Source organism: Mesoplodon bidens (assembly GCF_964165515.1).
Source record: "Mesoplodon bidens genome assembly, chromosome: 12".
NCBI classification, from domain to species: Eukaryota; Metazoa; Chordata; class Mammalia; order Artiodactyla; family Ziphiidae; genus Mesoplodon; species Mesoplodon bidens.
In genome coordinates, this window is record NC_138168.1 from 13658622 (window position 1) to 13684080 (window position 25459).

The window sequence follows — 25459 nt, forward strand, 5'->3', positions numbered from 1 at the left end:
TTTACCACTGCACCACCAGAGAAGACCTGAGAGGCTTTCCTAAAATCATGTTTAGATGTTAGATTTTGTCAAGTGCATTTTATTCACCTATTGAGATAATCAGGTGTGGGGTTTTTTACTTGCTTTTTAAAAAGCCTCTTAATTTGGTGAATTACACTGATTGATTCTGAAAGGTTAAGCGAACACTGCAATCACGAAATAAGCCTAACTTGGTCATGATTTGTTGTCTTTTTATTTATTTATTTGTTTATTTATACATCTTTATTGGAGTATAATTGCTTTACAATGGTGTGTTAGTTTCTGCTTTATAACAAACTGAATCAGTTATACATATACATATGTTCCCATATCTCTTCCCTCTTGTGTCTCCCTCCCTCACACCCTCCCTATCCCAACCCTCTAGGTGGTCACAAAGCACCGAGCTGATCTCCCTGTGCTATGCGGCTGCTTCGCACCAGCTAGCTGTTTTACGTTTGGTAGTGTATATATGTACATGCCTCTCTCTCACTTTGTCACAGCTTACCCTTCCCCCTCCCCATATCCTCAAGTCCATTCTCTAGTAGATCTGTGTCTTTGTTCCTGTCTTACCCGTAGGTTCTTCATGACATTATTTTTCTTAAATTCCATATATATGTGTTAGCATACACTATTTGTCTTTCTCTTTCTGACTTACTTCACTCTGTATGACAGACTCGTCGATCCACCTTATTACAAATAGCTCAATTTCATTTCTTTTTATCGCTGAGTAATATTCCATTGTATATATGTGCCACATCTTTATCCATTCATCCGATGATGGACACTTAGGTTGTTTCCATCTCCAGGCTATTGTAAATAGAGCTGCAATGAACATTTTGGTACATGTCTCTTTTTGAATTATGGTTTTCTCAGGGTATATGCCCAGTAGTGGGATTGCTGGGTCATAAGGTAGCTCTATTTGTAGTTTCTTAAGGAACCTTCATACTGTTCTCCATAGTGGCTGTACCAGTTCACATTCCCACCAGCAGTGCAAGAGTGTTCCCTTTTCTCCACACCCTCTCCAGCATTTATTGTTTCTAGATTTTTTTGATGATGGCCATTCTGACTGGTGTGAGATGACATCTCATTTTAGTTTTGATTGGCATTTCTCTAATGATTAAAGATGTTGAGCATTCTTTCATGTGTTTGTTGGCAGTCTGTATATCTTTGGAGAAATATCTACTTAGGTCTTCTGCCCATTTTTGGATTGGGTTGTTTGTGTTTTTGTTATTGAGCTGCATGAGCTGCTTATAAATTTTGGAGATTAATCCTTTGTCAGTTGCTTCATTTGCAAATATTTTCTCCCATTCTGAGGGTTGTCTTTTGGTCTTGTTTATGGTTTCCTTTGCTGTGCAAAAGCTTTGAAGTTTCGTTAGGTCCCATGTGTTTATTTTTGTCTTTATTTCCATTTCTCTAGGAGGTGGGTCAAAAAGGATCTTGCTGTGATTTATGTCAGAGTGTTCTGCCTATGTTTTCCTCTAAGAGTTTGATAGTTTCTGGGGTTACATTTAGGTCTTTAATCCATTTTGAGCTTATTTTTGTGTATGGAGTTAGGGAGTGATCTAATCTCATACTTTTACATGTCCCTGTCCAGTTTTCCCAGCACCACTTATTGAAGAGGCTGTCCTTTCTCCACTGTACATTCCTGCCTCCTTTATCAAAGATAAGGTGACCATATGTGCGTAGGTTTATCTCTGGGCTTTCTATTCTGTTCCATTGATCTGTCTTTCTGTTTTTGTGCCAGTACCATACTGTCTTGATTACTGTAGCTTTGTAGTATAGTCTGAAGTCAGGGAGCCTGATTCCTCCAGCTCCATTTTTCGTTCTCAAGATTGCTTTGGCTATTCGGGGTCTTTTGTGTTTCCATACAAATTGTGAAATTTTTTGTTCTAGTTCTGTGAAAAATGCCAGTGGTAGTTTGATAGGGATTGCATTGAATCTGTAGATTGCTTTGGGTAGTAGAGTCATTTTCACAATGTTGATTCTTCCAATCCAAGAATATGGTATATCTCTCCATCTATTTGTATCATCTTTAATTTCTTTCATCAGTGTCTTATAATTTTCTGCATACAGGTCTTTTGTCTCCTTAGGTAGGTTTATTCCTAGATATTTTATTCTTTTTGTTGCAATGGTAAATGGGAGTGTTTTCTTGATTTCACTTTCAGATTTTTCATCATTAGTATATAGGAATGCCAGAGATTTCTGTGCAATAATTTTGTATCCTGCTACTTTACCAAATTCATTGATTAGCTCTAGTAGTTTTCTGGTTGCATCTTTAGGATTCTCTATGTATAGTATCATGTCATCTGCAAACAGTGACAGCTTTACTTCTTCTTTTCCGATTTGGATTCCTTTTATTTCCTTTTCTTCTCTGAGTGCTGTGGTTAAGATTTCCAAAACTATGTTGAATAAGAGAGGTGAGAGTGGGCAACCTTGTCTTTTCCTGATCTTATTGGAAATGCTTTCAGTTTTTCACCATTGAGGATGATGTTGGCTGTGGGGTTGTCATATATGTCCTTTATTATGTTGAGGAAAGTTCCCTCTATGGCTACTTTCTGCACGGTTTTTATCCTAAATGGGTGTTGAATTTTGTCGAAAGCTTTCTCTGCATCTATTGAGATCATATGGTTTTTCTCCTTCAATTTGTTAATATGGTGTATCACGTTGATTGATTTGCATATATTGAAGAATCCTTGCATTCCTGGAATAAACCCCACTTGATCATGGTGTATGATCCTTTTAATGTGCTGTTGGATTCTGTTTGCTAGTATTTTGTTGAGGATTTTTGCATCTATGTTCATCACTGATATTGGCCTGTAGTTTTCTTTCTTTGTGACATCCTTGCCTAGTTTTGGTATCAAGGTGATGGTGGCCTCATAAGATGAGTCTCAGTGTTCCTCCCTCTGCTATGTTTTGGAAGAGTTTGAGAAACACAGGTGTTAGCTCTTCTCTAAATGTTTCATAGAACTCGCTTGTGAAGCCATCTGGTCCTGCGCTTTTGTTTGTTGGAAGATTTTTAGTCACAGTTTCAATTTCAGTGCTTGTGATTGGTCTATTCATATTTTCTATTTCTTCCCGATTCAGTCTTGGCAGGTTGTGCATTTCTAAGAATTTGTCCATTTCTTCCAGGTTGTCCATTTTATTGGCATCGAGTTGCTTGTAGTAATCTCTCATGATCCTTTGTATTTCTGCAGTGTCAGTTGTTACTTCTCCTTTTTCATTTCTAATTCTATTGATTTGAGTCTTCTCCCTTTTTTTCTTGATGAGTCTGGCTAATGGTTTATCAATTTTGTTTATCTTCTCAAAGAACCATCTTTTAGTTTTATTTATCTTTGCTATCATTTCCTTCATTTCTTTTTCATTTATTTCTGATCTGATTTTTATTATTTCTTTCCTTCTGCTAACTTTGGGGGTTTTTTGTTCTTCCTCTAATTGCTGCAACTGCCAGGTTAGGTTGTTTGAGATGTTTCCTCTTTCTTAAGGTAGGATTGTATTGCTATAAACTTCCCTCTTAGAACTCCTTTTGCTGCATCCCATAGTTTTTGTGTCATCATGTCTCCATTGTCATTTGTTTCTAGGTAATTTTTGATTTCCTCTTTGATTTCTTCAGTCATCACTTCGTTATTAAGTAGTGTATTGTTTAGCCTCCATGTGTTTGTATTTTTTACAGCTCTTTTCCTGTAATTGATATCTAGTCTCATAGCATTGTGGTCGGAAAAGATACTTGATACAATTTCAATTTTCCTAAATTTACCAAGGCTTGATTTGTGACCCAAGATACGATCTTTCCTGGAGATTGTTCCATGAGCACTTGAGAAAAATGTGTATTCTGTTGTTTTTGGATGGAATGTCCTATAAATATCAATTAAGTCCATCTTGTTTAAAGTATCATTTAAAGCTTGTGTTTCCTTATTTATTTTCATTTTGGATGATCTGTCCATTGGTGAAAGTGGGGTGTTAAAGTCCCCTACTATGAATGTATTACTGTCGATTTCCCCTTTTATGGCTGTTAGTATTTGCCTTATGTATTGAGGTGCTCCTATGTTGGGTGCAGAAATATTTACCATTGTTATATCTTCTTGTTGGATCGATCCCTTGATCATTATGTAGTGTCCTTCTTTGTCTCTTCCAGTAGTCTTTATTTTAAAGTCTATTTTGTCTGATATGAGAATTGCTACTCCAGCTTTCTTTTGGTTTCCATTTGCATGGAATATCTTTTTCCATCCCCTCCCTTTCAGTCTGTATGTGTCTCTAGGTCTGAAGTGGGTCTCTTGTAGACAGCATATATATGGGTCTTGTTTTTGTATCCATTCAGCCAATCTGTGTCTTTTGGTGGGAGCATTTAGTCCATTTACATGTAAGGTAATTATCGATATGTATGTTCCTATTCCCATTTTCTTAATTGTTTTAGGTTCGTTATTGTAGGTCTTTTCCTTCTGTTGTGTTTCTTGCCTAGAGAAGTTCCTTTAGAATTTGTTGTAAAGCTGGTTTGGTGGTGCTGAACTCTCTCAGCTTTTGCTTGTCTGTAAACGTTTTAATTTCTCCATCAAATCTGAATGAGATCCTTGCTGGGTAGAGCAATCTTGGTTGCAGGTTTTTCTCCTTCATCACTTTAAATATGTCCTGCCAGTCCCTTCTGGCTTGCAGAGTTTCTGCTGAAAGATCAGCTGTTAACCTTATGGGGATTCCCTTGTGTGTTATTTGTTTTTCCCTTGCTGCTTTTAATATGTTTTCTTTGTATTTAATTTCTGACAGTTTGATTAATATGTGTCTTGCTGTATTTCTCCTTCGGATTTATCCTGTATGGGACTCTCTGTGCTTCCTGGACTTCATTAACTATTTCCTTTCCCATATTAGGGAAGTTTTCAACTATAATCTCTTCAAATATTTTCTCAGTCCCTTTCTTTTTCTCTTCTTCTTCTGGAACCCCTATAATTCGAATGTTGGTGTGTTTAATGTTGTCTCAGAGGTCTCTGAGACTTTCCTCCGTTCTTTTTATTCTTTTTTCTTTATTCTGCTCTGCAGTAGTTATTTCCACTATTTTATCTTCCACGTCATTTATCCGTTCTTCTGCCTCAGTTATTCTGCTATTGATCCCATCCAGAGTATTTTTAATTTCATTTATTGTGTTGTTCATCGTTGCTTGTTTCATCTTTAGTTCTTCTAGGTCCTTGTTAAATGTTTCTTGCATTTTGTCTATTCTATTTCCAAGATTTTGTATCATCTTTACTATCATTATTCTGAATTCTTTTTCAGGTAGACTGCCTATTTCTTCTTCATTTGTTAGGTCTTGTGGGTTTTTATCTTACTCCTTCATCTGCTGTGTGTTTTTCTGTCTTCTCATTTTGCTTATCTTACTGTGTTTGGGGTCTCCTTTGTGCAGGCTGCAGGTTCGTAGTTTCCGTTGTTTTTGGTGTCTGTCCCCAGTGGCTAAGGTTGGTTCAGTGGGTTGTGTAGGCTTCCTGGTGGAGGGGACTAGTGCCTGTGTTCTGGTGGATGAAGCTGGATCTTGTCTTTCTGGTGGGAAGGTCCACGTCTGGTGGTGTGTTTTGGGGTGTCTGTGGACTTACTATGATTTCAGGCAGCCTCTCTGCCAATGGGTGGGGTTGTGTTCCTGTCTTGCTAGTTGTTTGGCATAGGGTGTCCAGCACTGTAGCTTGCTGGTCGTTGAGTGAAGCTGCGTGCTGGTGTTGAGATGGAGATCTCTGGGAGATTTTCGCCATTTGATATGTGGAGCTGGGAGGTCTCTTGTGGACCAGTGTCCTGAATTTGGCTCTCCCACCTCAGAGGCACAACACTGACTCCTGGCTGCAGCACCAAGAGCCTTTCATCCACACGGCTCAGAATAATAGGGAGAAAAAGTAGAAAGAAAGAATTAGAAGAAAGAAAGAGAGAAACAACAAGAAAGAAGGGAGGGAGGGAGGAAGGAGGGAAGGAAGAAAAAAGAAAAAGAAGATAAAATAAAATAAAATAAGATAAAATAAAATAAAGTTATTAAAATAAAAAGTAATTATTAATAAAAAAATTTTTAAAAAACGGACAGATAGAACCCTAGGACAAATGGTGGAAGCAAAGCTATACAGACAAAATCTCACACAGAAGCAGACACATACACACTCAGAAAAAGAGGGAAAGGGGAAGAAATCATAAATCTTGCTCTCAAAGTCCACCTCCTCAATTTGGGATGATTCGTTGTCTATTCATGTATTCCACAGATTCAGGGTACATCAAGTTGATTGTGGAGATTTAATCTGCTCCTCCTGAGGCTTCTGGGAGAGATTTCCCTTTCTCTTCTTTGTTCGCACAGCTCCTGGAGTTCAGCTTTGGATTTGGCCCTGCCTCTGCATGTAGGTAGCCGGAGGGCATCTGTTTTTTGCTCAGACAGGACGGGGTTAAAGGAGCAGCTGCTGCGGGAGCTCTGGCTCACTCAGGTTGTGGGGAGGGAGGGGTACGGAGTGCGGGGCGAGCTTGCAGTGGCAGAGGCCGGCGTGACGTTGCACCACCCTGAGGTGTGCTATGCATTCTCCCGGGGACGTTGTCCCTGCATCACGGGGCCCTGGCAGTGGCAGGCTGCACAGGCTTCCAGGAGGGGCGGCGTGGACAGTGACCTGTGCTCGCACACAGGCTTCTTGGTGGCGGCAGCAGCCTTAGCATCCCATGCCCGTCTCTGTGATTCGCGCTGGTAGCCACGGCTCACACCCGTCTCTGGAGCTCCTTTAAGCGGCGCTCTGAATCCCCTCTCCTCATGCACCAGGAAACAAAGAGGGAAGAAAAAGTCTCTTGCCTCTTCGGCAGCTCCAAACTTTTTCCCGGACTCCCTCCCGGCCAGCCGTGGCGCACTAACCTCTTCAGGCTGTGTTCACGCCGCCAACCCCAGTCTTCTCCCTGCACTCCGACTGAAACCCGAGCCTCAGCTCCCAGCCCCGCCTGCCCCGGTGGGTGAGCAGACAAGCCTCTCGGGCTGGTGAGTGCTGGTTGGCACCGATCCTCTGTGCGGGAATCTCTCTGCTTTGCCCTCCGCACCCCTGTGGCTGTGCTCTCTCCTCTGTGGCTCCGAAGCTCCCCCCTCCACCACCCGCAGTCGCCACCACGAAGGGGCTCCTAGTGTGTGGAAACCTTTCTTCCTTCACGGCTCCCTCCCACTGGTGCGGGTCCCGTCCCTATTCTTTTGTCTCTGTTTACTCTTTTTTCTTTTGCCCTACCCAGGTACGTGGGGAGTTTCTTGCCTTTTGGTAGGTCTGCAGTCTTCTGCCAGCGTTCAGTAGGTGTTCTGTAGGAGTTGTTCCACATGTAGATGTATTTCTGGTGTATCTGTGGGGAGGAAGGTGATCTCCGCGTCTTACTCTTCTGCCATCTTCCTATATCTCCGCGATTTGTTGTCTTTAATTTTTGGATTCAATTTGTTAGAACTTTAAGAATTTTTCTGTTTGTGTTCATGCAGGTTGCTGGTCTGTAGTTTTCTTGTAATGTTTCTGTTTGATTTTGGCATCAGGGCACTACTGGCCTCAGAGAATTTGAAAAGTATTCCCACCTTTTCTGTACTCTGGAAAAGTTATATTATTTCTTACTTAAACATTTGTTAGAAATCACCAGTGAAGCTCTCTAGGCCTGGAAGGTCTTTTTTTACCTTTGTTTTTTGTTTGTTTTGGTGGGAAGATTTTAACTATAAACTTAATTTCTTTCATTGATCCAGGGCTATTCAGATTATCTAATTTTCATGAGCGAGCTTGATGGCCTGTATCTTTTAAGGAATTTGTCCATTTTTCTCTAAGTTATGAAATTTACTTCCATCAAGTTTTTCATAATATGCTTTTATTATCATTTTGATGTTTGTAGAATCTGTATTGATGCTCCTCTTTCATTTCTGGTAATTTGTGTCTTCTCTTTTCCTGATAAGTAAAAGTAGATATTGATCAATTTTATTCACTCCCCCCCGCAACAGAGGACACAGTTTTGATTTCACTGATTTTCTCTATTGTTTTCTACTTCTGTTTCAGTAATTTCAGATTGTATTTATCAGGACCTTTTTTCTATTCACTTTTGGCTTGTATTTACTCTTCTCTTTCTAGTGTACAAAGGTGAGTGATTAGTTCATTGAGCTGAGACCTTTCTTCTTACCTAATAAAAGTGTTTAGTGCCTGATGTCAGCATCATGGCAGCATGAGATGCTCCCTTTATCTCTCCCTTCAATCTACAAGGTTTCCTCTGCCCAACGTGCCAGGATGCCAGCAATCTCCACACATCTGTACATCTAAAGGTGGTTAGCCTGGAGCAGACAGCCAAGGCAGAGCCTGTGATCCTGACCCTGGGAGTGTGGCAGGTGAGCCTGCAGCCCCAGAGAACCCAGTAGCAGCAGGGGAGGCCATGCATACGAATCCAGATTCCTGGTGCAGCAGGGCCCTTGGCCACAGGAAACCAGGCAGCAGTGGCAGCAGAACCTGCGACCCCATCATCCCGCCATGGAGGCACCTGCGACTCTCCCACCTGCAGCAGGAGCAGCAGCAGCCCAACAACCCCTTATGTGGCAGAGGCACCCACAGCCCCAGCTCCCCCACCACCCGCTATCTCCCCTCATGGCTGTAGAGCCCCTGACCTCAGCAACTCTGGACAAAGTGCAGGCACCCACCATCCCAGGGCCCCAAGCTGTGATGCCAGTGACAGCAGTGATACTGGCAACAGCAAGGCGCCAGCAACCCCAGAGACACAAGCAGCAACAACAAGGGTACCAGGTGAGACCTCTGGCAGGGGCAGTGGAGGGGGGAAAGTGCTGACTCTCAAATATAGCCAGAGGCAGCCTAAGTAAGAGAAACCAAAATCTTGTGCTGTAGCGCCGCCTACTGAAAAACAAAAGAAAAGCCTCTAATTTCTATCCTGTTGAATTGTTAGAATCAAGTTTTTTAAAGCTTTACCTAAACAAGAAAAGTGTTCGCTACTTTAAATGCACCAGCAAAGGAACAACTCGTCAAGTACCGTAAAAAAACCGTGGTAACTCAGCATCACAAAAAGAAAACGACAAATCTCCGGAAACCAAATTTAAAGTCACGGAATACTGCCATCTAACTGATAGAGAATTCAAAACAGCTGTCATGAGCTGTCATGTCAGTGAGTGGCAAGAAAACTCAGAAAGGCAGTTTACTGAGCTCAGGAATAAAGTGAACGAATAGAAGGAATAATTTACCAAAGAGACTGAAACTCTAAAAAAGCACAAAGCAAAAATTCTGGAGCTGAAGAACCCAATATAGGAGATGAAGAGAACCCATTAGAAGGCACTGGAAACAGAGCAGATCGGATGGAAGAGAGAATTAACAAGCTCGCAGACAGAAAAATAGAAATGATACATGTGGAAGAGGACAGACAACTAAATCTAAAAAAAAAGAAGAAATTCTACCAAAATTTTGAAGGATATTTAATACCTATGCTTCTCAAATTCTTCCCAAAAAACTTGAAGAGGAAGGAATGCTTCATAACTTAATAATAATGAAGCCAACATTACCCTGATACCAAACCAGACAAGGAAACACACAAAAAAGAAAATTACAGAACTGTATCTCTGATGAACATAGATGCAAAAATCCTCAACAAAATATTAGCAAACTGAATACAATACATTAAAAGGATCATACATCATGATCAAGTGGGATTTATTCCAGGGATGCAAGGATGGTTCAACATCTGCAAATCAATCAACATGATACACCACATTAACAAAATGAAAAATAAAAATCATATGATCACCTCAATAGATGCAGAAAAATCATTTGACAAAATTCAACACCCATTCATGGAAAAAAATAAAATGGGTATAGAAGGAACATATATCAACATAATAAAGGCTATACATGACAAACCCACAGATAACATCATATTCAACTGTGAAAAACTGAAAGCTATCACTCTAAGATCAAGACAAGACAAGGATGCCCACTCTCACCACTCTTATTAACATAGTATTGGAAGTCCTGGCCAGAGCAGTCAAGAGAAATATACAGAAGGCATGCAAATTGGAAAGGAAGAAGTAAAACGGTCACTATTTACAGATGACACGATATTATGCATACAAAACCCTAAGGTCTCCCCAAAAAAACAGTAATAAATGACTACAGTAAAGCTGCAGGGTACAAAATTAGTGTACAGAAATCTGTTGTTTCCATACATTAACAATGAATTATCAGGAAGAGAAATTAAGAAATGCCATTTATAATTTTAACAAAAAGAATAAAATATCTAGGAATAAATTTAACCAAGGAGGTGAAAGACCTGTATACTGACAACTATAAGACATTGATGAAAGAGATTGAAGAAGATGCAAAGAAGTGGAGTTAATCCATGCTCATGGATTGGAAAAATTAACATTGTTAAAATGTCCGTATCACCTAGTGTAATCTACATATTCAATACAATCCCTATCAAAATCCCAATGACATTTTTCACAGAAATAGAACTAAAAATCCTAAAATTTATATGGATATACAAAAGACCCCGAATAGCCAAAAAAACAATAGTGATAAAAAAAAGAATGGAGCTGGAGGTATCACACTCCCTGATTTCAAATTATACTACAAAGCTATAGTAATCCAAACAACACAGTATTGGCAGAACAGCAGACACACAGATAAATGGCACAGAACTGAGACCCCAGAAATAACCCCACATGTATATGGACAGTTAATATATGACAAAGGAGCAAAGAACATGCAATGGAGAAAGGATAGTCTCTTCAATAAATGGTGTTGGGAAAACTAGACAGTCACATGCAAAAGAATGAAACTAGACCATTATCTTACATCATTCACAAAATTAACCCAAAATGGATTAAAGACTTGAATGTAAGATCTGAAACTACAAAACTTTTAGGTGAAACCACAGGCCGTATATTTTTTCATCAACCTCAGCAATACCTTACTGGATGTGTGTCCTCAAGCAAGGGAAACAAAAGCACAAATAAACAATTGGGACTACATCAAACTAGAAAGCTTCTGCACAGTGAAGGAAACTATCAACAAAACCAAAAGACTACCCACCAAATGGGAGATGCTATTTGTAAATCATTCATCTGATAAGGCACTAATATCCAAAATATATAAAGAACTCATACAACTCAAGAACAAAAAACCAAACATCCTGAATACTTTTCCAGAGTAGACATACAGATGGCCAACAGGCACATGAAAAGATGTTCAACACCACTAATTATTAGGGAAATGCAAATCAAATCCACAATGAGGTATCACCTCACGTCCATTAGAATGGCTACCATTAAAAGGGCAAGAAAAACAAGTGATGGAGAGGATGTGGAGAAAGGGGAATCCTCATACACTGTTGGTGGGAACGTAAATTGGTGCAGCCACTATGGAAAATGGTATGGAGATTCCTAAAAAAATTTAAGAATAATTAATTTTCTAGCTATTCTACTTCTGAATATTTATCCAAGGAATATGAAAACCCTAATTTGAAAAGGTACATGCACCCTTATGTTCGTTGCAGCATTATTTACAATAGGCAAGATATAGGAATAGCCTAACTGCCCCTCAGTGGAGGAATGGATAAAGAAGATGTGGTATGTATATACAGTGGACTCAGACATAAGAAAAACAAAAACAAACAAACAAAAAGATGAAATCCTGCCATTTGTGAAAACATGGGATGGACCTTGAGGGCTATTATGCTAAGTGAAATAAGTCAGAGAAAGACAAATATGGTATGACTTCACTCATGTGTGGAATCGAAAAACAAACAAATGAACCAAACCAAACCAAACACAGATATATAGAACAGAGTAGTGGTTACCAGAGGGGAAAGTGGGTAGAGAGAAGGCCAAATGGGTAAAGAGGCTCAGCTTTTGGTGATGAGCACACTGTAGTGTATACAGAAGTTGAAATATGATGTTGTACACATGGAAATTATACAATTTTTTTAGTGATTCAGTTATATATTTATATATTCTTCTTTACATTCTCTTCCATTATAGGTTGTTACAAGATACTGAGTATAGTTCCCTGTGCTGTACAGCAGTTCCTTGTTTATCTATTTTATATCTACTGCGTGTATGTATATTTTAATCCCAAACTCCTAATTTATCCCTCGCCTCCCCTTCCCCTTTGGTAACCGCAAGTTTGTCTTCTATGTCTGTGAGTCTATTTCTGTTTTGTAATTAAGTTCATTTGTATCATTTCTTAGATTCCACATATAAGTGGTATGATATGGTTATTTGTCTTTGACTTACTTCACTTAATATGATCATCTCCAAGTCCATTCATGTTGCTGCAAATGACATTATTTCATTTTTTTTTATGGCTGGGTAATACCCCATTGTGTATGTATACCGCATCTTCTTATCCATTCATCTGTTGGTGGGCACTTGGGTTGCTTCCGCGTCTGGGCTATTGTAAGTGGTGCTGCTGTGAACATTGAGAGACGTGTATCTTTTCAAATTATATTTTTTTCCAGATATATACCCAGGAGTGGGATTGCTGAGTTTTCATTATGGGATTGTAATTTCCTGCTTCTTTGCACATCTGGTCATTTTTGTATCTCAGGCATTAAAAATTTTATGTTGCTAGGTTCTAGAAAAAAAATGTCTAGTTCTTTATATTTCATTGTATTTGTATATATAAAATGTGTAACATATATTTTACATACATATATACACACATACACATGCGGGTGTGTATCTAATTATGTTTGCGTGTTATATATGTATTTGTTTATTTACTTTTAGCTTTTTTCTGGGCTACAGTTACTTAGAAACATTTTGATCCTTTCCTGGCTTACTTTAAAAGTGTTGGGCAAACCAGCTAAGCCTTAATTTTAGGGCTAGTTTGGCCTCACAGTGGACCAGTGGCCGTGCAAGCACTCTTCCGAGCATCCCAGCTGTCGCCCTTTGTGCCCTGGCCATGGGGCACGTGGCCTGTCCCAGCCCTGAGTGGCCTCTAGGGATTGATCCATCCACCTGTTTCCTTCCAGTGGTTCCTTTCTTGAACTCAGGGAGTCTCACCAGCATCTACTGACCAGACTCAGCAGGACTTGAGGCAAGCCCTCTGCTCTCGGGGTGACGCCCCCTCAATTCCAGCTGTCTTGGCCTCCCCGAGTTCTCCATTCTGTTTCCTCAGCTCAAGGAGACGGCAGAGCTGTGTGTGTTCCCCTCCCAGGGGTGTAGCCTTCAGCGGGAAGCTGGGGCAACTGTAGGGCTCACATTTGTCTCTTCTTTTCAGAGATCTCTGTCCTGTGTGCCTTTTCCCCAGTGCTAGAAACTATTTTTTCAAATGTTTTGTCTGGTTTTTAGCTATTTAAGACAGTAGGGAAAACCCAGTCCTTGTTGCTTCAGCCATCTTGTCCATAAGTAAGTGGAAATGGCCTGATGGACTTGGAGCTGCCTCTGTTCATTGGAAACATACACTGAGCCAGGCGGTCCTTCTGACTGGGAGGGACTGGGTCCCCACCACCCACCCCATCCACTTGAAGAAGCCAGGAAATCCTGCTTTCACTGTGAATAACCAGTGTTCATTTGCACTTTTTTACACAACTGACCAGGACAGAGACTCCTACTTCCACGATTTTTATAAAGCTCCTAGTATCTCAAAGGCTTCTGAGAACATCTTTAAAACTAAATTAACTTCACTGACAAAAGGGAAGGGTACATACGATACTTGAGGCCTAAGTGCTTGGAAATGAAGAAAACTCAAGTTACCTATCTTGGGTTGGAAGCAATGGTTTAGGAGCGAAAAACTCCTTGTCCGACTTTCAGAGGGAGGATTCTAACTCCCAGGTTCACAGCAGGTCAGATGGTTCCCCAGAAGGCAGCCCAGGGCTTGGCCTAGTTCTCGAGTGTTTCCCCGTGCTTCTGTGACCTGCTTCCCTTGAAGAGCTCACTGAGCAGGGCCTGGTGAAGACAGTGGAGGGGGGGGGGTGTCTGAATGTCCCCCACCTTTTGTATTAAATAGAAAACCACTTTGCCGCGGTGGTGAGCCGGCTGCCCTCCAATTCTCTCCCCGGGCTGCCAGCCTGCACCCCATTCTCCAGTGGGACCAGGAAAGGGCCTTGCAGCAGAGCAGGGTGTAGCTCCACAGCTGGCTGTCAGCTCTAGCTGTCTATATGGTAGACTTTGCAGTATAACTGCTTTAAGAGCTAGCAGGATATTCCGAGCTACAGAAAGCAAGAAGACACTCTTACTCTGAATCCTTCAGTGGTCACGATGATGAATGTGTTAGTCTGAGGGAAAACAGAGAAAGTCATATCCAAGTGGCTTCATATAATTTTCACAATGACTTCTGCGCAACTCGGATACTGTTTTTTTTTTTTTTTATGAGAATGGGGAAATAAAATCAGTACCTTGAGGCCATGTGAGAAATATACCAGGAGCTTCAGTATGGTTAAAAAGGGCAGACTCTGAACTAGGAAAAAAAAAAGATGAAGCTTACTTAAAGCACATGAAACAACCCCAGAAATCTTTTCATCCTAAGATCTGAGTTGACCTAGTAGAAGTCACTTTGTGTTCATTTGAACCTTTGACTTCCTGTTAGGGCCCGGGGCCGTTGAAGCCACATCCGAGGAAGGCTTCAGACTTGTTAGCCAAGTGGGGTGAAACGCAGGTGGCCTGGAACTTTCCTGAGCCTCTTCCCGTCAACACGGTTCTCCAGCCATAAGCGGTGGCTAATCCACCTCCCCTCAATGTAGTATTTACAATGGTATTGGCATTTATCTCTCTTAGGGTCCTCTGAACAGAGCTCTGCATTAGTGAAGTCTTTCTGTTCACTAATTTCACATCAGATGTGAGGGGAGGGGGTGCCACGCCACCCTTGCGGGTGAGGAAACGGGAGTTTCAGAATCGAGAGAGGCTGAGTGACTTGGCCGGTTCTCAGCCGCTCAAGGACCCACGAGAAAACGGAGGTGCTAACTCCGAATTCTGCCGGGACGTGCTGCCCCGCCAGGATTGGTGGAGATCCCGGGCCAGGCCTCGGGACAACGCTTGCAGCACCTGTCTCCGTGTTCGGCCTCGCTCAGCACCTGCGGTACCCACCTGTGTCTGTAGGCAGCTTCGTGGTGCGTTCTCCCACGGGGGCAGCGGGGTCGGGAGCGTGTGTCTGCAGTCCCGCATCTGGAGAGGTTAAGGGGATGTTGGCTGTGCTCTGCTCACAGCTCCCCCCGACTGACTGGAATCATTTGATACTAACTTTGCTAACTACACGTTTGCACAAAGCAGCGTAAATCAGCTCCGTTACTGTAGGGAAGGGCAAAAAGTTGCTAAGAAAACGTTCCTGGAGGCTGATCCTCCTGACTCTGGACGGGTGCCTGGCTTTCCAGTGTCAGCTTAGTCGTGAAGAGCAGAGGTCGGGGTGCAGACAGACGTTCACAACAATTAGGACGGCTGTGACAGCTGCTTCCAGAGACGGCTTGTGGAGCGCTTAATGGCTAAGCCTGTAACACAGAGTTTGTTAAACTACAGACTAAACAGCAATGATTTTCGTAACACCAAACCATTTAAGGAAGTTGACACTCATTTGTTTCCTTGAAAAATGAACTACAAAAACCAAATTTGCCAAATGGCCTGGTATCATCTCCTGCACTGATTTCCAGCCCCCCACGCCCTGCTTTTCAGAATGAATCAAATTGGAAATTTATACCAAATGACTATAGAGTATTTATTTCCCAGCTAACTGACCGGACTTGTATTCCTCCGTCTTCTAACCTCAGGGTCCATCAGAGCAGCGCTGGCTTTGGTAGGAACACATGGAGATGTCAGAGGACAGGCAGGAAAGCGGGGTGGCCTCCTCCCCGGGGACAGGCAGGGCGAGTCTGTGTGCATTTCAGGTGTATTGAGTTCTAGTTACTCCCAGAGGCCAAACATGCGGGGGCTGTGACGGCCTCTGCGACATGCACCCTTTGTCATCAACAGGCTACGTAGTGTCCAGAAGCCACCCCTCTACACACAGCCTCGATCAGGGCGGCAGACGTGCTCTATTGGTAAAGGCGGGCTGTCCTTCTGAGACTGTGATGATGCAGGTAACACTCCTGTTCAACTCTGTGAACCAAGACTTGGCCCACGGTAGATACTGAAAAAAACGGGTTTTGATGTGACCAAGATTATATAGAAAAAAAGAGAAGTACACCAGTATTTTAAAGACTTTTTTTTTTTTTAACTTTCACAAAGGATTTGCTGTAAGCCTTCAAGTCATCTTGTCCAACCCCAAAGCTGTATTTAAGCGTCGTGGGTCCCAGCCCGGGATGCAGGAATCTGACTTTCTAAAGCAGATCACGACCGTCGAAGAACTGGAACCGAAAGCAAGTAACTGCACCAAGGTATTCATTTCACTCGTGCCGCTTGACCTTGCTGTGTGTCCCTTGAGAGTGTGGCTACCCATCAGGTCTCCTCCCCGCAGGTCCTCGTGTGGCACACTCGGACAGAGAAGGTGAACCTAGCCAACGAGCCCAAGTACCACCTGGACACGGTGACGATCGAGGTGTGACGGAGCCGCAGCTGGTGCTCTGGCGGGCGTGCGGGATAGGGCTGCGGGCACCCGGGGGCCGTTTCCTCTGCTCTCCTCCCGACAGGCACCTGCTTACAGGGCGGTCATGTCCGGAAGCTGAGCGCGGGTAGAGACATCCACTCTTGTCTCCGTTTGTTCTGCATGCTCCCTTACAACCAACCCGCAGGGTCTCTGTACAGCACGGCTAATGGCACGCAGGCTAGTACCATTCTGAGAATCTTCTTACATACTTTTTTTCCCATTTGGCCTTATAATTAATTGGTAGAACTGAACAGGTTTTCAAAACAAACAGATGACAAGTATTCTGTCAACAACACATTCCCAATTTGTGACTCTGCAACGTGAAGTAACTTTTGTAAGATCGGTGGCAGTATACATCATAGGAAATAAAACCCACAAAAAAAGGTCTATGGATTCATCTGTTTAATACAGGGATATGACATCTGTCAGTACTAGGCACCATAAAATGTAAACACAATTACTGTCATAAACCTGGATACGCCTTCAAGGGTTGAAGTGGCTTGTTTAGTTACCCTGTTTGCATCTAGTGCAGAGAAAAGTCTCGTGTTTGTTAGCACTGTGTGTACATAGGAAGAGATCCCAATTACAAGGGAGGCAGGTAAAATCTGACTTCTTCAAACATTCGTTAAACAACTAATTTTGTAGTAACATCCAGGTTTATCTTCCTTTTTCTAACCACGTTCCCGGTTAAAGCACATCATAGCAACAGCACAGTGACGTGAATGATGACATAAAAGAATCTGGATACACTAGAAAACAGTGCTCAGTGATACATTGACATTCTATTTATATGATTAAACATTTGATCATACAGTACCTTCCTACAGGATTACTGGCTAATCTGGGGGTGGGGTTCATACTGTTAGAGGTATTACTAACAAACATGATAGCTACTTCCCTTATATGCAAACATGAGAGCTATAATTTCATCGAGAGGGAAACTGATTATGCACGTTGACCGAGCAGCTTCCCAGATACTGTGTCTATGAAATCCTGGGGAATGTGAGCAAAAGCTGCCCTCAACATGAAATGGTTTCTCACCCTGCTTTTCACCACAGCAAATTTAATCCATCAGTACAGACCAACACGGTCAGTCAGATAATTCTTAATATGAACAAATGGGGAAAAAAGAAAAAAATATTATGTACATGAATGAACAGGGGAACCCGGCTGCATCTCCGCAGGAATGTCGGCGGGGGAGTGCGGTGGGCCGTGCTGCAGGGTCACTTCCACAGCTGCGTGCTGAGCGTCTGACCCGACGAGGCCCCCGACCACCCCGCTGCCCCCGCCGTGGTGCTGGGGGGCTGGCTGAAGCCCGCCGCGGGGCTTGCGCCGCCCAGGCTCAGGCCAGCCATCTGCTGGTTCACCTGTGAACACACAAAAGGCATCCTTCACTTTTCAGGCCTGGTTTCTTCAGCCACTGCTAGACATTTTTAATAGCCAGCCTATTTTAGTAGAAGTGGGCCTTTACTCGAAGTTGATTTACTCAGAGAGACACGGACGCTTAATAGCAACCCTAAGTATTTTTCATCCATGTGAAAAGCTGTCCGAGCCCTGGGGTAAAAGCAGACGACCACACGATGCATTCTCCACAGAAAGCAAATAGCTACCGTGTTCCCTTCTTGGTTGCTGTTTCCTTCCGCTTTTCAGCCCTGTCTATAAAGTGGTCTCAAATCATTTTATATTTATTCATTTTCTGGACTCAATTTCTTGTCCCCGAAAGATTAACCACAACTGGAAAAAGTACCAAAGCAATCTCTGAATTCATATCGGGATGTGCCATGAGTCTGCTATTCGAACTTTCAACTACACTAGCATATACTTTCAACTATATACTTTCTAGGATATGCTTTCAACTATAGTTTCACTACTAAGGACTAAGGAAATGTTTGAAAGTAAACTACTCTAAAATTATGAATTGTATATGATGGCAATTGTGCTGTCTTTATTCAAGTCTTAAATAGCTCTGTATACTTTATAAATATTAAAAAAGGTCATAAAACATATTTTTCTTTTGCTATAGACAACCATATAAACGCCTATTATATGACAAAAGGTGTAAGATTACATGTACTTTTCTTCCAGACTGGAGTCCTAAAGATGTAAGATTACATGTACTTTTCTTCCAGACTGGAGTCGTGTGTACATAAGCCTCCTAACCCTCCCCTGTGGTGCTCTCCCTTCCAAGACTGATGGTAAGTGAAGGAAAGGCAAGGAGATGTACCACTAAGTAGAGTGGATTCAAAACCTATGCTCAGGGTTGGACTGTATTAACCGTTTGCAGTTCTTAGTTCTTCAGAAACCCTAACCGTAACCACATCGCTGAGGAGGCACAGGGTCTGGAGGGGCAGGTCACTCCTTCCCAGGTACTGGAGGATGTTCAGTACCTGTCACGGCCAGCAGACCCCCCGAGAGAGAGCTGGAGAAGAACACACCCTTCGGCGCGCCCGCCAGTGAGGTGGGGTAAGTCCTTACTGGGTCAGCAGGCACCCTAACCGGAGCTGCGTCTGCTTCAGCATTCCGGCTGCACAAAAGCTGTTACTGACATTTGGCACTTACAAGTTTTGAGATTCCCAGAGTGCACAGACCAATGTCATATAGACATTCCTTTAAATGGTGATAGTAAATAATAACCTGGAACATTCATGGGATATACAGTGATTTTGCTAATGTCGGTTAGAAACTGCTATATACTACTCCCTGAATGCTCACGAGAACAGAAGTCAAGGGCATCAAAATACCAGAGGAACATCAAATAAGGAAGTGTACGAGGAAGAAGAGCGGGACCACGAACCTACGTCTGAGGCCTCTGTCTGTGAAGCCAGAGGAAAGTCAGAATGGATTTGATAGAGGTAATACTAAAATGTCATCTCCTGGCTCTAAACTAACTTAGGCAGAAATAGGATTTTGTAATATGAGGGGATGTAGGACACAAATATGGACTGGTTCACATCTTACAGGAATTCTTGAACTAGTGTATATTCTTTGTAAACATAAATGTGACTATAAGTAAGAAGAAAATACAACTTTACAAATGTATTTGAACAAAAAGATTTTTTATAAATCCACGCACAGCCTAGATCTCTCAAAAACAGTGCTCTGAGAATATGAGGCTGGATTGTTTTCTAATTTGTGAAAGTTTCCAAGAGCCCCCAAAATTATTAGTGAAAATAGGTTGGTCTAAGTGGTCTATACAAACAACCCACCAGGGGGCCGGGTTTAAAGCTTGGTGCTAATTTCAAAAGATGCCCAAGATAATTTCTAGCTGTTACAGACAAATGAGAGACATTCACCATTACAGCTGTGTTATAATCAGAAATGGAAAAATGTTTAACATTCTCTACAGAATATTCTAAATATAGGAACAATGACAGCTCATTTGTCTATTTGATTAGACAGTTTTTACCTTTTATAACATTATCCCTACTCAATTCTTCCTGCCAGATTGTTAGATTTAAAAACAAATAAAACCATTTAGAAAACAAGATCTGGTTTCTCTGATTTTGGAGAAGTTGGAGAGAAAGGACCCTACCTGGGAGAGGTTCCATGGGGGCTGCTGAGCTGGCGGCAGGCCAAACTTACTCTGGGCTGCACCCGCATGTCCCACCATCCCTCCTGGGGGGCCGACCACACTCTGCGGAAGTGGCATCACCCCAGTCTGTGCGTTTCCCATGAAGCCGTTGGGCAGGGGCACGCCCACCATCACGCCCGCGCTGGGCCCCATCACGCTTCCCGCAAGGCCAGGAGCTGCAGGCACAGGCCCGCCAATGGACGGGAAGCCTTGAAATGCAGCCGGTGCTTGTGAGGGAAACGGTATATTTGTGGGTCCCATAAACACACCTGCAGCAGAAGAACCAAACAGAGAAAACAAACGAAGAGAACCGGGTTACCACACAGCGCTGCACTCGCCTCTGTCAGCACAGAAACAGGAGCCCGTCTTGCTCAACTACCCGCGGCAAAGGCTTCAATTCTGGTCTGGCCCCTGTTGCTCAGAGCAGCGCACACCTGCACCCTCAGGGCTGGTTACTTCCAGGAAGCAGACAGATCAGTGACGAGCCTGAGCAAATTTAACTAGGGTAAATAAATCCTGTGCAACAGCTACATAAAATATCCATTGTGAAGACCAAACTATATAGCATGAGACTGTGTTTCTGCTGCTTTGCACCACTGGTCTCTCACTACCAAGTAAACAAGTCAGAGTGGACTGTCTCTGGTTTTCATGGAAGCAGCTGAGACGTCATATAATTTCAGCTCTTATGTGAAATGCAGCCCATTATTTTAGACGAAATGACAGATTAAAACTGTGTAAACATGAATCTTTACCGTGCTAGTATTTCTTTTTGATTATATAAGAAAAAACCTCAAAGCTTTTTTTGATTTCATGTGATATTTCAGACTTAACTGTTTACGTGCAGAAAGAATACCATACTGTACAGTTATAAACTTCAGGCAAATCAAATTTAAATAATTCTTCAAAGATAATCCCTGTCCTGTAAGGCCTGTGAAACAACATTAAGTGACGTGCGACCAGCTTGTTAATCCTAAATGAATAAAGTTTTGTGCATTCTAATCCTAATGCTTCTTTCATTTCAGCTTTGTAGTTGTGTAAACCGCAACAACAAAAGCACTCATTACACGGAAACACAAGGAAGAAATATGACATTACATAAGCACAAAGAACACACTTCTAGTGATGTCACTGCAGTTCACTGAAAGCAGATTTCAAAGGCATTACCAGGAGCACTCTGCTGCTGGATGGTCCCTGTGCCATACAGAGATAAGATGGAGTCTTTGGAGAGCTGTTTCTTGGCCACCTCTTCTGACTTAGTAGCTTGCTCAGTGAATAGATCCAGATCCCCAGATGTCACTGTAGACAGAGCGGCAACTGCTGGTACAGAGGACGTCCCCTGAGACAGATACCAAAACAAGCTGTCGAATTCTGCATAATAAAACACACCTCATCCATTCCTTGAAATCCAAATGAAGTTATGAAATTAGAAACGAAACAACTGTAGAAGGCAACATGGTGACACTAAAGGGAATCAGTGACAAGCCCATGCAAAACCTACATGCAGGACAGAGGACCATCTCCTATTTTGAACGTGTTCATGTAAAGGGCGTAGACAGAACCTCTCTGATGCTGAGTTCTGCCCATCACATCCTGACCACAGTGGCTTCAACAACAGGCACTGGTGCTGCCTGAGGACCAGCATTCCTGGGAGATGCTCGTACATCCCCTGCAGCCATCACTGCTGCCAAGAACTGGTATCCCTTGGGGTGAAGAACATTTCTACAACTACAGCAGACTGCAGGAGGGTCCTACAGTGGCTGATTTTGTCGTCTTTGGGGCGGGGGGGGAAGTCTGTTTTTCAAAAGCGACATCATGATAGTTTTATGAACCTAATCTAATCCGTTTTAACCGCAACATTAGAATGCCTCCAGTCTACCCAGATATGAGATCCAGCAAAACTGCGACCACCTGCACCCTCCCCTACACCTTGCATTCTGCCTGTAGACAGGGGTGAGGACACGAATACAAATAAGCATGTGGATACTGTAATACAAAACAAAACATTTCACTTCATCTCCTGTATCTTGCACACAGATAGCATTACACATTCACAACTGACACCTCAGCGGTCACTAAATATTCCATCACATTTGCGTATAGGGAATTGACTTAGATATGAAGAGTTTCAAAGAAGTCTATGAAGACTAGTAAAAACTGGGTAAGAGTCTTCTCAAACTATAGAATGAGGTGAGCAGCAAGTAGAAGTTAAATCACAGTGTACATGATTTGGCTTGAATTTTTAAAAAATCAAACATTTAATGCCTTGGCTAAAAAAGCTTTCAATAAAGTAGCATTCAAGCATTATGCTCACAAACTAACTTAAGCAGAACAATATTTTGAATCTATTATGATATTAAGCAAGAATTTTAAGATAGGAAAAAAAGCCCCATAATTTTGCAAAAGATCTGAAATGTGTAAGAAACTGGACATGATGGAATTCAAATACAACAGTGGGCTTGAATCAAATATATCTGACGTAGCAGTGAAGCAGCAGAAGGCAGAGGCCCGGAGCGTGGGCCCTGCAGCCAGCCTGCAGGTTCGCCCAGTGCCCTCGGACCTGCCACTCCGCCTTCCCACGCCCTGCTCTGGGCCCGGGGAGGAGCTGCCTTACCACCACGGCCACAAGGAGCGCTCAGCAGAAGGCAGCGCTGGCTGTTAGTGTTGCTAGGTGACAAAGCAGCCACACCTCACTAAATGATCCTCCAGCACATTTAGTTTCTGTTCTATCTAAGAACCTGCTCAAAACCCTGGGGTCTGTTCCCTGAGGAGGACACAGACGTGTGAGAAGACCCGAAGTGCTGAGGAAGCTACTATTATCCCACCTCAGGCTAGAGCAGCCCCATGCTCCAGACGCGTGTGTTTCTTCCGATGAACGCCTGTCTCCACAGGGACACAGTCTAAGCACAGCCGCACCAGGCAGCCTGGCTAGCAGGTGCTCGAACGGCCATTTACGGGGCGGGTGATGGGGGTGCCCCACGTGCCGGCAGGACCACTCCAAGGTAAAAGGAGAACCACTGCTGCCGGTAGGTGCGCACTTTCCGGAGGCCACAGGGTCCCCAGCCAAAGGCTCTCTGGCCGTCTGGGATCCGGGGCCAAACCGAGGACAGGCCATAGCACCTGTGTGAGTCTAGATGCTTTGGGGATGTGGATATTATGGACAGAACAGGAAAGGGAGGGCTTCTACGTGTCACCTTGGGGGACACTGGAACGACGCCCCTCAACCCCCAGCACATGTGTCCGCTCGGGTCAGCTGAGCGTTCCCAGCCCCTCAGGGAAGACTGCACAGCCAGACAGGAAAGCAGACGGTCACATCAATCCAGCTCACATTCACGTGAGGGGAAATCTTCAACCAGAATTTGCACCACACTCAGAAAATCAGGACTGAAAGCAGGGTTCAGAGTAATTCCTAGTGGGGTCCTATTCAATTTCACAGCATAAAAAGCCACCAAATTAGTAAACTACGTACAGTGTGTGCATGTGAAATGTGTGGTTTAACCCACCTTCTCTCTCCCTCCCCCGATTTTCAAAGACATTATTTTGACAACATGTCTGGATTAGAGTCTTTACATGTAGTTTGGAGGGAAGATAATTCTGTTCACCAAATTATTTTAGAGGGCTCCATAAAACGGACACAATTTTGGTCCAAAAACATTCCAGAAAAAGAATGAGGTGTGATTTTGAAGACCCACCCTGTTTCCTCTCAGTTACAGACGCCCAGCACGAAGGCCGGGCGGCCCCGGGGGCACGAGGAGGAGCTGCACGCACATGAAGGACTGAGGGGGGCTGAGGTCCGCACTGTCCGGCTCGCTGCTCTTACGGCACAGAGCCCACGGGGCCATGGCTGGCCCGGGGCCTAACGCGCAAGCGGCTTCAGGGCGGCTCCCGCCCCGCAGTGGGGTCTAAGGAAGGCGGGCCGGCCGAACGGCCCCGCTAGAATGCTTGACCAAAAGAAGCCGCTTTGCATGCTCGGACTGTCAAGTATCCCAAATACTTCTTTCCACACCCAAAATGTTAGCGTTAGACTTTTTTCTTTTACTACCACACGCATACCCACGCCTGCACACATTCACAAGGTAATCAATGTTAACCGAAACGATACCAGCAACACTTAGTTCCTCTTTTTACGCGTTGGGGGAAGGAGGAGAAGAGGCAAAGCCATAAAATGAAGCTATCTTCTCTGAAACTAAACAGCGATGCTGCAGATAAAGCTCCACTGAAACTAATGATTCCTCAGAAATCTATTTGCTCAATTCCAGCGTTAATTATACAATGACTATCATAATGACAATAAATATATATAATAAAAATATATGTAATTCATCTTCTTAATAAGACATTGGTTCTTTCTTGTTAAACTTTCCATGCAAACAATTCCCATTTGGCTCAGGTTTTCTAGAGAAAGAGAAATATCTTACCTCAAAAATTATACTTTACTACAACAAACTAGTTGCTTATTTGTAAATTTAAAACAGAATCTTAAGTTGTATGCTTAAGAGTAACCTATATCCCTGAAAGTTATATATTAATATCTCACCTTAAAGACAAATACTGCACGGTATCACTTATATGTGAAATCTTAAAAAAAAGAAAGAAAAAAGGCAAACCCGTAGAAACAGAGCAGAATGGTGTTTGCCAAGGGCTGGGAGGCAGGTACACATTTTCAGTTATAAGACGTAAGATCTGAGGATCTAATGCATAACATGGTAGCTATAGTTGATTATACTGTATTGTATAAATGAAATTCAATGAGAGTAGATTTTAAGCATTCTCACAAAAAAAAAAGGTAAATTTGTGAGATGATAGATGTGTTAATTGACTTGGTGGCAGGAATCTTTTCACAACGAATACATGTATCAACACATTACGTTATACATTTTAAACATATAATTTTATTTTTCAATTATACCTCAATAAAGCTGAAAAAATATTTGAAATATTTAACAAAAAAAAGATGTGACCGACAAGGGATTAATCTCCAAAATATACAAACAGCTCATGCAGCTCAATATCAAAACAAACCAAACAACCCAATCCAAAAATGGGCAGATCTAAATGGACATTTCTCCAAAGACACACAGATGGCTAAAAAGCACATGAAAAGATGCTCAACATCTCTAATTATTAGAGAAATGCAAATCAAAACTACAATGAGGTATCACCTCACACTGGTCAAAATGGCCATCATCATAAAAATCTACAAACAATAAATGCTGGAGAGGGTGTGGAGAAAAGGGTACCCTCTTGCACTGTTGGTGGGAATGTAAATTGGTGCAGCCACTATGGAGAACAGTATGGCGGTTCCTTAAAAAACTAAAAATAGAATTACCATACGACCCAGCAATCCCACTACTGGGCATATACCCTG

General features: G+C 42.7%; 2 protein-coding genes across 4 annotated transcripts in view; one reads left to right on the forward strand and one right to left on the reverse strand.

The window, feature by feature from the left end:
• The window catches only part of B3GAT2 (beta-1,3-glucuronyltransferase 2), a gene marked incomplete at its 5' end in the record, with an annotated part of 91995 nt that extends 75227 nt beyond the window's left edge, over positions 1–16768 (forward strand). Inside the window, 2 exons of the mRNA XM_081250747.1 lie at positions 16166–16314; positions 16395–16768. Coding sequence (XP_081106873.1) covers positions 16166–16314; positions 16395–16481 — 236 coding nt within the window. The 3' untranslated portion in view covers positions 16482–16768. The remainder of the gene's footprint in view (positions 1–16165; positions 16315–16394) is intronic.
• Positions 16769–16910: 142 nt separating this feature from the next.
• Positions 16911–25459, reverse strand: part of SMAP1 (small ArfGAP 1) — a 167569-nt gene continuing 159020 nt past the window's right edge. For all 3 annotated transcript variants that reach the window (XM_081250745.1, XM_081250744.1, XM_081250746.1), the window contains 3 exons: positions 21259–21430; positions 20056–20363; positions 16911–17890 (listed from right to left, as the gene is read on the reverse strand). In XM_081250745.1, the coding sequence (XP_081106871.1) occupies positions 17747–17890; positions 20056–20363; positions 21259–21430 (624 nt within the window). In that variant the 3' untranslated portion in view covers positions 16911–17746. The remainder of the gene's footprint in view (positions 17891–20055; positions 20364–21258; positions 21431–25459) is intronic.